The sequence below is a fragment of the Amia ocellicauda genome, chromosome 11 (assembly GCF_036373705.1).
Source record: "Amia ocellicauda isolate fAmiCal2 chromosome 11, fAmiCal2.hap1, whole genome shotgun sequence".
NCBI classification, from domain to species: Eukaryota; Metazoa; Chordata; class Actinopteri; order Amiiformes; family Amiidae; genus Amia; species Amia ocellicauda.
Genome location: NC_089860.1, coordinates 30177596 through 30193780, shown reverse-complemented (window position 1 = coordinate 30193780; position 16185 = coordinate 30177596). Strand labels below are relative to the sequence as shown.

The 16185-nt window shown below is 39.2% G+C and overlaps 1 protein-coding gene across 1 annotated transcript in view; it reads right to left on the bottom strand.

Annotated features, from left to right (window-relative positions):
* fndc5a (fibronectin type III domain containing 5a) overlaps positions 1–15743 on the bottom strand; it is a 43960-nt gene extending 28217 nt beyond the window's left edge. Inside the window, exon 1 of the mRNA XM_066717381.1 lies at positions 15337–15743. Within this exon, the coding sequence (XP_066573478.1) occupies positions 15337–15406 (70 nt within the window). The 5' untranslated portion in view covers positions 15407–15743. The remainder of the gene's footprint in view (positions 1–15336) is intronic.
* Positions 15744–16185: the final 442 nt, after the last annotated feature.

The window sequence follows — 16185 nt, the reverse complement described above, 5'->3', positions numbered from 1 at the left end:
TTTACAAGAGGGGGGAAAAAGTATATTTATTATTGCTTAATAAAATGTATCTGAAATGAGGTATATATATAACACATGCAGTATGCATACTTATATAACACATGCAGTATCAATTCACAGTCAATAATACAGCAGGGAACAGAGTACAGTATATGTCTAGAAATGGACTGGGCTCCTGGAATTAAATATAATGATACAGCAACAATACACATGCAGTACAAAAGGAAAAAATAACAGATTTTCTCTTTGCCTGACACCTTTCACAAAGGAAGCCTGATGACTAAAGCTCTTTTTTTGTCTTCTGTGTCAGTGTCACTGTTCTCTTTGGAGACCCGATGAAGAACTTAGATGGAAAAGGAAAAAAACCTCTTCTGCAAATCTTTACAGAACTGCAGCCCTCAAAAATATGACTGTCATTCATGAGTGTACAACAAAGCATTTCCAAATTATATGCTAATCCTGTACTGTAGTTTGAAATATATATTTGTATTTATATATAGGTATATACACAGATGTGTCGATTTACAAATTTCAGGATATTATACATTGTTAATGAGGGTAGATCACTATGAATAATGACTTTTGTATTGAAAACTCTCTTCAAACTGACATAATGTCTTGTTTGGCACAATCCGTCATTTTGTGTTTTTCGGAGAACAAGAAGTATTCTAATCGGGGGGATTGATGCAGAACATATTGCTTTAAAAACTGCCTGATTAATTCTGACCGTCACCAATTGGTAATGGTTGGGACAGAGGACATTTCTCTCGAAACACTCTTATTCTTTAAGACAAGTGCGACAGACTTTGTCGGCTAAATTTGCCCAAGATGATCCCCTTGGCTTCTTCGTTTTGCCGTGATGAATATTCATTGAGAGTGATCTCTGCCCGTTTCACCCGGCAGAAACAACTGACATAACATTCAACTGGAAACCCACCCACATTGTCAAATGTCATTAGCATGGTGGCAAGGTGAGGTTTTCATTACAGGGCACATAAATACACACATTAATTCAGCGAGAGAAGGAACGGTGGAAAAAAGTCAGAGCGATTATTTTTGACAGCACTTGACCTTTAGTTAAATATCTTGGTTGAGCAGATTAAAAAAGACCAGGCACTTTCTGCAATAAAACTGGAGCTGAGTGGCTTTGCGGAAGTAATTGTGATTCTCACTTGCACTGTATGGATTTTAATCTGTTACCGTCAAAATACCCTCGTTTTAGTGTCGGTGGTGCTTCAGGATGCACACTGGGAACTACACAACTGGCCAATTATCTGTCCTGGATGACTAAATTTACCTCAGCAGAAACAAATAATTATTTCAAAACAAATAATTATTATTTTTTTCTTTATAGAAACACTACCTAATTGACTTATCAACTTCACAGGAGTGGGAATCTGGAAAATATGCCCATGGTAAATTATTTTTATAACTGTGAACAGGCAGACACTCAATAGGCAACTTGGAACAACTGCAGCCAAGTGTTTAAAAGTAGTGTTGTGTGTGCAGCTGACAGGTGTTTTTCATATCAAGAAATATATCATTAATTAATTATGGCCAAGCAGGTGCTTACATCCCCACGCATTCTGACTTGAAAAAATTAGGGTATTTCGGGAATGTTATCATCAATGTATCTGTAACTTGGTGTTTATAAATCAGTGGAAGCAAAATTTTCTAATTTAAGACTTTTTAATTTTAATTTTAATGGTATCGTTTATCATGTACTTTAGTATAATTAAGTAATTTTAATTTATTTCACTGGTTTTATCATTGTCTATAGTGTCTATTAGCATTAAGCTTTCTAAAATTGTGAGTTACTTTTTTTTGTGATTTATTTTGTACATTACATTAGATTTTGTTTTCTCAAATTTCATTCAACTGAAAAATAATAAGAAGTATATTATCCTAAATGGTTTATTTAGAATGGTCATATCTGTGTTCGTGGTCACAAGGTCATGTTCTATGAGGCTTTTGGTATTTTCAGGAATGGCTTGTTTCCAATGACATGACTTGCATGTTCACATTTCTAAATTGCCCTCTAGAATAAACAGGTTTGGACAATGATCATATTAATTGGCAAAGTTATTTCATATTATGCTGATACGTTCAGACTCCAGTTCTGGAGGGCTGCATTGTCTTCTGGGTTTCTTTCCAGCCCAGCTCTTGGCTCCTTAATTGGTCTAATTAAACAATTAACACGATTAATTTAACACTTCTCTCCAGACTCTGAAATGTTGTGTGGGTTCAGTATTTTAAGTAATCACTAAACTGTAAGGTACTGGCTATACAAATTAAATAAGAAAGTTTTAGATAAGCCACGTCAATACTTACATTAAGTAATTTGGGAGCCACTGTTGGAACAAAAACCAGCAGACACTGCGGCCCCCCAGGACTGGAGTCTGACACCCCTGCTTTATAGGTATACTGGCTTGCTTTAAAGTAATAAGTTCTCTTTTGTGGACAGTGTAGTTTGTTAAGCAAAGGCGTTACAATTCTTGTGTACTCCACTAAGTCATGCAGCAGTGCTGTTATGCATCGGGGTAAACCTCAGCAGCATTATACATTCTTCCAGTTCCGAGCCACTTTTTTTACATTAGTTTATTTTTATAGAGTAAGTTAATGCAAACTAACTCATTTACTCAGTCAGCCAGGGGAAGAATATTATTTTTTAATAGGATATGCTTAGACATTTAGGTATCTAGCCTGCTTTTCAGGACCCAGAATGCCAACCAACAAATCATTTCATTAGTCTATGATTGTTGCACTTACTGCTCATTAAAGTCAGTCTGCTGTCTCTCTGCCTTTTTCTTGGTTTCTCTCAGTCTCCTATTTCAGTCTACAGTGCATTTCAACATCTTGGCATCTGCTGTTGTAATGGTTGTTGCTTTTGAGAGGAAACGACTCAACTGCGTGGAGGAAAAAAAATATTTGTCTAGTTTTCGTGATGTGTGATGTTGCCAAACTCAACAGTCTATAAGGAGCTTGTATGGAGGGCAATAGGAATCTCTTTTCACTTAGGTTTCACTTTCCCGTGCAGGAAGAGGGTCGAGGTCAATGTGAAATATTCCTGAGCCGCAGGAGATGATGCATCTGTGACCTGCTGTGCAGGGTGAAGCGAACGTGTAATAGAAACAACTTAGGGCACATTAGCACGCAGGTGCTGGTGACAAGTTACTTTATTTTTCTACACTTTCCCAGCAGTGGCACAGCAATTATAATGTAGCCGTAGCAGGGTGTTTCAGAATACACTTTATTTCTCGTTGCATTAGACGTGAACTCTGGACTCTCTTTATCATTCTCACCATCATGATGATTACTATTATTATTATGATGATTATTACATTCATACAGTAACTTTTGCCACAGCTTTTGCATTCAACAAAACTTCGTAAAGTGATTCTGCCTTATACACAATATGATGACTATCATTTATTTATTTATTTATTAACCAGATATCTTGGTTAATTATTAATTCATAGATGTTTTTGTTAATGCCATTGAAAATAATGTGACATGCCTATATACTGTATATATACACCGATCACCCATAACATTATGACCACCTGCCTAATATTGTGTACGTCCCAAAACAGCCCTGACCCGTCGAGGCATGGACTCCACTAGACCTCTGAAGGTGTGCTGTGGTATCTGGCACCAAGACGTTAGCAGCAGATCCTTTAAGTCCTGTAAGTTGCGAGGTGGGGCCTCCATGGATCGGAATTGTTTGTTCAGCACATCCCACATATGCTCGATTGGATTGAGATCTGGGGAATTTGAAGGCCAAGTAAACACCTTGAACTTTTGATTCATCAGACCAGGCCACCTTCTTCCATTGCTCCGTGGTCCAGTTCTGATGCTCACGTGCCCATTGTAGGCGCTTTCGGCAGTGGACAGGGGTCAGCATGGGCACCCTGACAGGTCTGCGGCTACGCAGCCCCATACGCAACAAACTGCGATGCACTGTGTGTTCTGACACCTTTCTATCAGAACCAGCATTAACTTTTTCAGCAATTTGAGCTACAGTAGCTCGTCTGTTGGATCGGACCACATAGGCCAGCCTTCGCTCCCCACGTGCATCAATGAGCCCCACGTGCACCCTGTCGCCGGTTCATGGCTGATCGGTGTATACAGTGAGGGAAAAAAGTATTTGATCCCCTGCTGATTTTGTACGTTTGCCCACTGACAAAGAAATGATCAGTCTATAATTGTAATGGTAGATGTATTTTAACAGTGAGAGACAGAATAACAACAAAAAAATCCAGAAAAACGCATTTCAAAAAAGTTATAAATTGATTTGCATGTTAATGATGGAAATAAGTATTTGATCCCTTATCAATCAGCAAGATTTCTGCCTCCCAGGTGTCTTTTATACAGGTAACGAGCTGAGAATAGGAGCACTCTCTTAAAGGGAGTGCTCCTAATCTCAGCTCGTTACCTGTATAAAAGACACCAGTCCACAGAAGCAATCAATCAATCAGATTCCAAACTCTCCACCATGGCCAAGACCAAAGAGCTGTCCAAGGATGTCAGGGACAAGATTGTAGACCTACACAAGGCTGGAATGGGCTACAAGACCATCACCAAGCAGCTTGGTGAGAAGGTGACAACAGTGCGATTATTCGCAAATGGAAGAAACACAAACTAACTGTCAGTCTCCCTCGGTCTGGGGCTCCATGCAAGATCTCATCTCGTGGAGTTTCAATGATCATGAGAACGGTGAGGAATCAGCCCAGAACTACACGGGAGGATCTTGTTAATGATCTCAAGGCAGCTGGGACCATAGTCACCAAGAAAACAATTGGTAACACACTATGTCGTGAAGGACTGGAATCCTGCAGCGCCCGCAAGGTCCCCCTGCTCAAGAAAGCACATGTACAGGCCCGTCTGAAGTTTGCCAATGAACATCTGAATGATTCAGAGGAGAACTAGGTGAAAGTGTTGTGGTCAGATGAGAACAAAATCGAGCTCTTTGGCATCAACTCAACTCGCCGTGTTTGGAGGAGGAGGAATGCTGCCTATGACCCCAAGAACACCATCCCCACCATCAAACATGGAGGTGGAAACATTATGCTTTGGGGGTGTTTTTCTGCTAAGGGGACAGGACAACTGCACCACATCAAAGGGACGATGGACGGGGCCATGTACCATCAAATCTTGGGTGAGAACCTCCTTCCCTCAGCCAGGGCATTGAAAATGGGTCGTGGATGGGTATTCCAGCATGACAATGACCCAAAATACACAGCCAAGGCAACAAAGGAGTGGCTCAAGAAGAAGCACATTAAGGTCCTGGAGTGGCCTAGCCAGCCTCCAGACCTTAATCCCATAGAAAATCTGTGGAGGGAGCTGAAGGTTCGAGTTGCCAAACGTCAGCCTCGAAACCTTAATGACTTGGAGAGGATCTGCAAAGAGGAGTGGGACAAAATCTCTCCTGAGATGTGTGCAAACCTGGTGGCCAACTACAAGAAACGTCTAACCTCTGTGATTGCCAACAAGGGTTTTGCCACCAAGTACTAAGTCGAAGGGGTCAAATACTTATTTCTCATTAACACGCAAATAAATTTATAACTTTTTTGAAATGCGTTTTTCTGGATTTTTTTGTTGTTATTCTGTCTCTCACTGTTAAAATACACCTACCATTAAAATTATAGACTGATCATTTCTTTGTCAGTGGGCAAACGTACAAAATCAGCAGGGGATCAAATACTTTTTTCCCTCACTGTATATATATATATATATATATATATGCATGTCGCATTATTTTCAATGACATTTACAAAAACGGCTAATCAGTGGCCAATCAGCAGTGAGGAATTACAGCTGTTTGTACTGACATTAAACTTAAACACACACAGACACACATACCTGTGGTGTAGTGGTACAGTAAGGAGATATTGGTTACTATATGGGCCAGAGTTGATTTGCTCTGGGTGTGATCACCTCTGAGTCGGCTCAAGGTTCCAGCACATACACAGTAAATAATAATAACAAAATCAAAGACACACGCACATTCTCTGAGAAATTGTCATTGTGTTTCTGAGTAGTAATATGATAGGAGTAGTAGTAATTTAAATATGTCTAAATTATATTACAATACAGTGTATTACAGTACAGCGTATTATAGTACAATACAGCAGCATATTGCATTACAGTAGGTTTTACAGTACAATGCAGTGTATTTCAGTGCAGTATGTTGTGGCAAAGTAGAGTCAACAGAGGAGACTTCTAAGTATAAATAATGATGGCTAACAAGCATTTTAATCAATTTCAAAATTCAAAACATGTCATTCACAAAGCAAATCCTGACACACGCACAGTGACGGTCCAACACAGATACTGACAAACACATAAACCCAGCCACTCTCTCACACCACTGCTCACCCAAAATCCTTTGGTAGCAAATATAACCTACTACAAACCTAAAGTTGAACTGCACAGGCAATTTCATCTTAAATACATTTCTTACATGCAATACAGCATTTTTTAGGTACACATCAACCTTGTGTTCTTGCTTGACCACGTTGATGAATCACAGCTAATTGTTAACCAATGGACCAGTTCTAATGTTAGTTGTCACCATGATTACAGTAAAAACATGTGTAAGTAACTAATGTTTTAGGAGCATTTTACACTGCGTATCAGTGGCCTTCAAGACCTGCTCCAGATTCTCCCAGTGCACAGTTCAGAGGTCACCCATTGTAAGACACCCTCAGAGAGACACAACACACACATTTATATTGAATCCATGTGAGCTTCAATTTTACAGCATTAGAAAGTAAGATAGTATAAAAATTATGGTTATTCATAAGAGCTGTATCTTTAAGAGTCATACTAACAGATTGTAACCTACAGAAACCATTATCATGACTAACCTACCTCCGGTATATTGAGCAAACTTGGAGAAATGCCAGTTGATGATACTGATTTTGTTTAGAGCTGTATTCAGAACTGCAAACTGTGGCAACATTTAATTGCGTGTTAATTAAACTTTCATTCCGCTCATTGAAAATGAATAGAATCTCCTGAATGTCACCGTGTGAGGGCTGAGGTAATCAAACTACTTGCATGAATGAAAATGGTATCTGTATACCTGTCCAGGTGGTCAAAGGAGTTGGAGTTGTTGTAGTATCACTGCTCCTGATATACTTTCATGGATACTAGAACATATTGTCACACTATCACTAATATGCATACTATACTATGTTATATAATAATGCATGTTCAATAGTAATTTATGCAAAAATTCTGTCACCTGCAGACAAAGAATCTACAGATACTTTTAATCAGGGATCTCAAACTCTGTTCCTGGAGGGTCACAGTGTTTTCTGCTTTTTGTTCCAACCAAGTTTACACTTACTTAATTGGTCTGATTAGCTGATTAGTTTAATGAATCTAATACTTCCCTACAGACTGCAAATTATGTTACAGGTGCTACATCGTGAATGAAAGCAATATTAAGACCATTTCAATTTGTTTTTAGACCTTAAACACAATATCAGACAATTCATCTATCTTATAAAACAATTCGACATAAGTCATTGTCATTCCCCAGCTGGAATGAAAACCAGAGTACATGGTGGCCCTTCAGGAACTGACTGTGAGACCCTTCTTTAAGTCCTAGCTGGGTGGTGATTTTCTTTCTGAAAAGCTTGCTCACTTCGAACGTGATGCTTGGCTTAACGTGTCCTCCCTCAAGCACGCTGCTCCACACACACATGCACATTCACACGCCATGGCGCCTCTCACCCTGCTGCACGACCCTCCTTTTACCCCGGCTGGAAATCGTCACACTTGAAATCTAAGACCAGTGTCTATAGCTATGGTTGAATTAAGGATTACGAGTCAAATGTGTTCTATAATCAAAAGGCTTTTGAGTGTAATTTTGAATTCAAGAGCCAGGTTTTGTGGAAAATGGAAATGGTGCTTGAGGAGCTACTGTTACTGTAACAGCTGAGGTTTTAGTTTTCTCTCCCCCTCCCTAGATCTAGCGTCTGAGTGACAGCCCTTTGTTCGGTGTGTTGATTGAAAGAATAATGTCAACTCACCTCTCAGCATTGTAGCCTGAAACAACCTTATTAGAAAAGGGCCTGATTGTGTGCACAAAGAGGCACCTTAATTAGCTTAGGGGAAATAACAAAATCCTGTCTAGAACCGGCTAGTCATATTGTGCTTTGTTTTCTTTTTCCTAATAATGTCCTCCCTGACTGCCAAGTATGTTATTTCTTTAATGAAAAGGGATTTTGGGAGATGTCGTCCACTTTGGACAACTGGACACTTCCTGTACATTCTTGTCATAACATGATAGCATAACATAACAGTGTAGGTAATGCTGGCGTACTGCTAAGACAGATTCGTTGTTGATCCTGTGATTTTGTCAGCCCTATGTGTTCAGCAGAGTGCTAAACAGTCAGGGGAGCTAAACAGTCAGAAGCAGATGTTTTGAGCCAGACATGGTGTGCAAAGAGACAGTGATAGGCTGGTGAAACTACTTAGCCCAACTCAGTGTGCAGGTGGGACCCAGCATAGGCTTTACTTTACCATACATCAAAGTACAATCAGAAGCACAATTAGGATTATCATTGTACACAAGTTACGCTGGCTGTAGAGGTCAAAGCTGAACTTTGCTCTGCTACTACAGACAAGGGAATACATCAGTGTGTTGCCTGGTAGGACAGGTCTACTTTCATTGAATTCTGCAGTCAATAGCTTTTTTAAGGCAAGCACAAACACCAAGCCCTGTCCTTGTACAATATGCAATAGAGACAGAGGTGTTCGTGTTTTCCTTTAATCTTTATTATTATGATAGCACAGTCCGAGTTTAAACATGGTTTTGTTATTGCATAGAAATACTTAAGTTCAGACTTTGTAGATTTCAAAATGTTTTGAATAGCGTAACTGAAGAACCTTGATATGATATACACTTACTGGGCTCTGTCTCCTGTGTTCCTGAGCACCTCCTTTGTATTCTTTATTTTCCAGGAACATCTTCAGTGCATAAACTTCTTTATTCGGTTGTCTTAACCCCAGGGCTTTAGAGATGGATTACAACTCAACAAAACACATCATAGTACTGCAACAGACTTGGCCCAAGCGATTGATGATACATTGCATGTAATGCAGAACTGCATAAGGATCCTCCAGTCACAATACAAAATATAGAGAATGATATTTATTATGAGTTTCAACCAAACTGATAATTCCCATGTAGTTAGGACAAGGCCTTCCCATTTGAAATTATACACTTAATCATTCAAGAACTAGACAGTTTTATGCGTGTAACACCAAGTTATTCACAGTTTCAGTCATTTGTTGAAGCAAATTATCCGCTACAAAATGTTTGCATGTTAATGCTCATGGGGTTTAACTTCACTTTCCAATTGTTTAATGCCACAGTTTGCTTTTGTATTCTGTTGCATGGGATATTTTCCCATTCTGTTGTGTTAATGTCTTTGTAACATTGTCTGGAAATGAGAAATGAATAGTGTGCCAATATGTGTCCATTTTTCTTTCCCTCCATTTACATTCATGGACACACTCCCTTGTGTGAATAAGTGATACAAAATCCACATTTTACCTCAATCTACAGTGCCGAATGCATTCACTGATTAGTTTTCTTCATGGTACTGTAAGTAGGCATGGTAATTTACATACAAAGCGTTACTTTTGTTTCATACTCTTTTTGTTGCCTTCAAAGCTATTCTTCCACTTAAAATAATCACTGGGACCTCGTTCTGAATTTTGATTATTCACAATCTCTAGATAAAGGAAACTGTCCAATATAATAAGCCCTTAAAATAATGAACAGAGTCAACAGGTTGAATATTATTTTTGGGTGATGAACCATCTATAATAAAGCAACACAATTAGAGCAGGAATAACCTCAACCATGTCTCAGTAATCTTAAGATCAGTGATTTAAGGTACCTGGAACAATTAAGATAAATTACGCAGGTACTGCATGTGTATTGTTGCATCTACTTAAGAAATAATGTGATAATGTTATCTTAAGCATGCCAGAATACTTTTACGCTAAAAAATATTATAATTATTAATATTAATCATCATTATCTATGTATGTAGTCATTTTATATTAATTCCACAAGTCTGCATTAACATACAATAAAACTATAGCGTGGTGATGCAAAGTATGACCTTCAGTTTTGTCCTTTGAATGAATAGAACAGATGGTACAGTTCCTTAAACTGGTTGTCATGATTTTTGGATGGTATAGGCATTTGTGGTGGAGAGACCATGCCACATTTGCCATGTCTGTTACTGTTAAGATAGTGAGGCATCCCCAGAGGAATAAAAATATACTGTAATAGGACAATCCAAGTGAAAACAAGAACTATAAATGAGCCCATGGAATCCACACTTATTTCACATTGTCTCTATTAACTTTTTCTTCTACAAAATCTACATGAAATGTAAAACCATAGAATTGAGCTCTCTGTCTCTCTCTCTCATATATATATATATATATACAGTGAGGGGAAAAAAGTATTTTATCCCCTGCTGATTTTGTACGTTTGCCCACTGACAAAGAAATGATCAGTCTATAATTTTAATGGTAGGTGTATTTTAACAGTGAGAGGCAGAATAACAACAGCAAAATCCAGAAAAACGCATTTCAAAAAAGTTATAAATTGATTTGCATGTAAATGAGGGAAATAAGTATTTGACCCCTTCGACTTAGTACTTGGTGGAAAAACCCTTGTTGGCAATCACAGAGGTCAGAGGTTTCTTGTAGTTGGCCACCAGGTTTGCACACATCTCAGGAGGGATTTTGTCCCACTCCTCTTTGCAGATCCTCTCCAAGTCATTAAGGTTGCGAGGCTGACGTTTGGCAACTCGAACCTTCAGCTCCCTCCACAGATTTTCTATGGGATTAAGGTCTGGAGACTGGCTAGGCCACTCCAGGACCTTAATGTGCTTCTTCTTGAGCCACTCCTTTGTTGCCTTGGCTGTGTGTTTTGGGTCATTGTCATGCTGGAATACCCATCCACGACCCATTTTCAATGCCCTGGCTGAGGGAAGGAGGTTCTCACCCAAGATTTGACGGTACATGGCCCCATCCATCGTCCCTTTGATGTGGTGCAGTTGTCCTGTCCCCTTAGCAGAAAAACAACCCCAAAGCATAATGTTTCCACCTCCATGTTTGACGGTGGGGATGGTGTTCTTGGGGTCATAGGCAGCATTCTTCCTCCTCCAAACACGGCGAGTTGAGTTGATGCCAAAGAGCTCGATTTTGTTCTCATCTGACCACAACACTTTCACCCAGTTCTCCTCTGAATCATTCAGATGTTCATTGGCAAACTTCAGACGGGCCTGTACATGTGCTTTCTTGAGCAGGGGGACCTTGCGGGCGCTGCAGGATTCCAGTCCTTCACGACATAGTGTGTTACCAATTGTTTTCTTGGTGACTATGGTCCCAGCTGCCTTGAGATCATTAACAAGATCCTCCCGTGTAGTTCTGGGCTGATTCCTCACCGTTCTCATGATCATTGAAACTCCACGAGGGAGACTGACAGTTATTTTGTGTTTCTTCCATTTGCGAATAATCGCACCAACTGTTGTCACCTTCTCACCAAGCTGCTTGGCGATGGTCTTGTAGCCCATTCCAGCCTTGTGTAGGTCTACAATCTTGTCCCTGACATCCTTGGACAGCTCTTTGGTCTTGGCCATGGTGGAGAGTTTGGAATCTGATTGATTGATTGCTTCTGTGGACAGGTGTCTTTTATACAGGTAACGAGCTGAGATTAGGAGCACTCCCTTTAAGAGAGTGCTCCTAATCTCAGCTCGTTAGCTGTATAAAAGACACCTGGGAGCCAGAAATCTTGCTGATTGATAGGGGATCAAATACTTATTTCCCTCATTAACATGCAAATCAATTTATAACTTTTTTGAAATGCGTTTTTCTGGTCTCTCACTGTTAAAATACACCTACCATTAAAATTATAGACTGATCATTTCTTTGTCAGTGGGCAAACGTACAAAATCAGCAGGGGATCAAATACTTTTTTCCCCTCAGTGTATATATATATATATATATATATATATATGGTACACAAACACAAATACATAAGGTAGCAATAAATGGTGCTTTTAGAGTAAATTAATTATGTTATTGTTTAAACAAATATTGTAATTTGAGTGGGTCATTTGCACACTATTTGTGTGTGTGTGTTTTCTATTAGGACTTTGTTTATATTCAATTCTGGGATCTAAAGCTTGTAATTTACAAGTAGGTTGAATCCAGTCAGGCCAATAAAACTAATAGAATCTCTTCCAGGCCACCCATATATTTGCTCTGTCATTAGCTCCCAGTGCCTGTCTCTAAGACTGAGATTCACAATAGCAGAACACATACACACACTGGTAAATGTGCCCGACCATGTCAGAGTTATGCTAGTTAGGGATGATAATATGGTTGAAATCTACACTTCAGCTGAAAAGTTGAGAAGGAGTAGTGTGGTCCCCTTGCACAATTTTGACCTTCAGATATTTAATCAGGTTTATATAGTATGACCTGGAGATATTTATTTGGGTCTGTGCACCAACATCCTCCCACATTTAACCTAACAAACACATACACACACACACACACAAAGCAGCTGATCAAATAATCAAATGAATATTGCGTTTGACTTTGAAATATTGTACCCTTGATGGATTATAATGAACTCAGTGTAATGCAACTGATTGCCTTTCAATAGACAAGCTAGATGAAGGTCTAATGAATCCTTACTGAAAAGCACAAGAACAGTGCATTTATCCATTTGAGGAATAGATATTCAAAGAATTACAGCTTTAAAGTACAGAGGGTTGGGGCAAAGTAACAGAAAATGTACTTTGTTTTATTTTTGCTCTTATTTAAAGCTTTAACATGATTTCAAGTCTTTAAAGGTCACATGGGCAGCTTTCATATTTGTAACTATGAAACCTTGCCTGTTTCAGAAAGCCTTCAGCAAATGGAGAAAGTCCTTCATTGGGGACTTGTACCTAATCAGGCACTTTGTATTACAGCAGTATCTTAATTGGAGTGTCGGGGTGCTTAAATCACACAATGTAAAGAAAATTAACTCAGATGGTAATAGTTTCCCATAAGAGCCACTCTGATTCAATTATATATTTCTCTTCCTTCCTCTCCCTACATTGTTCAATTTCACCTCCCAAGCAGCTCATGTCTGAAGTCACAGTAAACCTCGAGGGCTTACTAATATTAGACACACAACCGAGCTAACTGTACAGATCTTTCACAATATAGCAAGTTTTAACAGTTTAATTTTAAGAAATATTGCTTCTAGAGATAGTGATCAAAACCCCAACAGTGACTATTAATAACATAATTGTTTAAAATTTCATTTTTTTTAAATAGACACAATGATTCAACAATGAACATTGCGAGACCTAGAAGTTAATTTCATGATCATGCTGATTAAACATTTCCATATTATTCAGTCAGGACAGGTCTGCTCTGACCTAAAACTTGCATTAACCAAGGGGTTTAACACATCCAGAACCATTCTTAACTTAAATACTGGGTTACTTGTAACTGATTTGCGTGGGCCTAGTGCAAATGCAGAACAATTAACACAACTCCTCAACAAATCCGAGAGGTAAGAAAGTAAAAACAGTATAAACTCGAACCAGTATTCATAGAGCATGAAAAGTGAACAGAGGCGCTTATAGACAATTTCAAAATAAAGGTCGGTACCCACAAGCATTTAAACACAAAATCAAGGACATTCACAAACTGGAGGAGATTAGTTAAAGCAAATCAGAAGGTTTAATTCGAATAAACTGTTTAAAATAATCTATTTTCAATTTAGAAATGTAAACTGAACTGCGAGTTGGTATTGTCTCCTAAAATAAATTGAGGACTCTTTCAGTAAATTAGCGAAATTAAACGTGTGCGATGGTAATTAAAAAATAAAAATAAAGTTGTTAATACCATAAACCGCAGCACAATATAGTGCAATGCATTGACAACACCATGTATTGATGTGTCCATGTGTCCAGGCTATGTTTAAAAAATATATGTATAACTCTTCTTGAATATTAACAACATTTTTTTCTGTCAATATGGGATCTTAGGCAAAATATAAAGTATCATCAAAAACTGGAAAATGTCAATTAAAAAAGGGAATCCGTAATATTACATTGTAAGTACCACAGTGTTCAACTAAAGCCACAAACAATTCGTGTTAAATTGAAGATCAATTAAAACATCCTGATAGCCGATTTTCAGTAAGATTGGGTGTATTTACCTTGCAGTGAATTTTATTCTGCAGAAAAAAAACCGTGTTAATGCTGCTGTGAGTAGTAAATGCAAATTATTATTTTTAAAAGACCCACGGAAAATTGTGAGTGCTTGACGTTTTTGTTTGTTTTACATACATTTGTATTCATGCAGCACACATGTATATATGCATTTCTGTATGTTCGTCTACCCTTTGTTTTTCAACGCCCTCAACACCCTATTGCACGCCGTCCAACTTTTTCCTCATAAACTACACTGGTATCAGATAAGTCGTCTCAAGGGTATCTATCTAACTATAAGGGCATAACCTTGCGCCCTATATCAAACCCACCGAGTGTCTGAAGGCCAGCCACAGCGTCACACATCAACAAACTTCACATGCGGACAATGTCGTGTGTGTGTGTGTACTTATATTGCATATTTTAACTCACTGCATAGTGAAACTGATTACGGACCTCGTTTTGTCTGTATATTACACATCCAGGAACGCTGCATCTGGTGTTAGATCAAGCGTCTGGTTGTGGATCTAGCCCTCATCTTTGCTTCACGACAGACAAACGAAAGTCAGAGGTCAAGCCAGGCAGTTAATGATAATACGGACAGCTTATGAAATCCGAAAGGGACACAATTGACGCACAATTTAAGTTCTGCACAAAAATAGAAAAAAATAATAATAGCCTCATCAGCCAGAGTCACAGGTGCGAGTCTAGCCTTGGCTAACACGTTGCAGCTATAGGTAAAACATTGTCTGATATAAATATGACCATAATAATCACTCGTTTACACCTACGTTTTTTCTCCACAATACCATATTGCATATAAACAGTCACACCGCAATTAATTTATATCCAGGGGTAACTCTCATGCAATCCTTTAGAAATGTGCCCCCCAAAATGATCATAATCATTATTTGAACGTGCCTTTTCTCTTGGATTGATTTCAAACGCTCAGTCTTTAAAATAGACGTCTTTAATTTGTGTACCCAATGCTGCAAGTCTACCAACAAGCCCAATTTTTATTGATTTTTTTGTTGTTGTTGTTGTAAGAAATCAGCATATGAAGTGCATTTAAACTTACCGGCATCAACCCGGGAGACACCGAGACAGCTGATGACCAGCAGCGCAGCAGACAAGAGCAAATTCTCCATCCTTCAGACAATTTTTACATTCTGCTCGGAAATCCTGCAATCCCATTTACTCGGAAAGAGGAGTGTTGCCTCAGACGTGGGTCGCGTCCATGCTTTGAACGGTACGGTATTCAGTCTCAACTCGGAGCCGCTGCCGCAGAGAGGATTTCAGCACCTGGGACAGTTCCCCCCGGTACGCGCAGTCTGGGTGCTTTCAAGAAAACGGGCATCAGTCTCGTCCATCGATCAGGTACAGGGGATGGAGATGGAAAGGGAAAAAGTGATAGCCAGCGAAGAGGGGTCTAATCTACTTCCATGTGATGGTTGTTATGCGCCCCGGTGCTGCTGGCTGCTTCCCTTCCACACAGCTGGGCTGAAGTCTATTTAAAGAGCTGCTCAACTGCTGCAGGATGAAACGTGCTGCTGCTGACAGGCGGTGTGGCTTCAGCCCATTCACTCACAGCCGCTCAGGCACTAGCGATTTACGAGGGGAGGGGGGATTACATCGCTGCGGACTTCAAGACTTTCCCACCCCCCTACCAGAACTTAACCCCGTAGCACCTGGTTAGGACTGGATAATAATGTACAAATGCACACCAAAACGGATGCCTTTAAAGCATTCTTATAGTTGTGCGTGTATGTGTCCTTGTCTAAACACAGCATTGGCGAGTTTCTTTTTTTATTTGATTTGTAATCCCCCGCAGAATATTTTGTATTTGCATGATTAACAAGACTATGTGTATGCAATTGAATGCTTTCACCCCACAAATATTGCTTTTTCTGTATTATAACCTACTAGA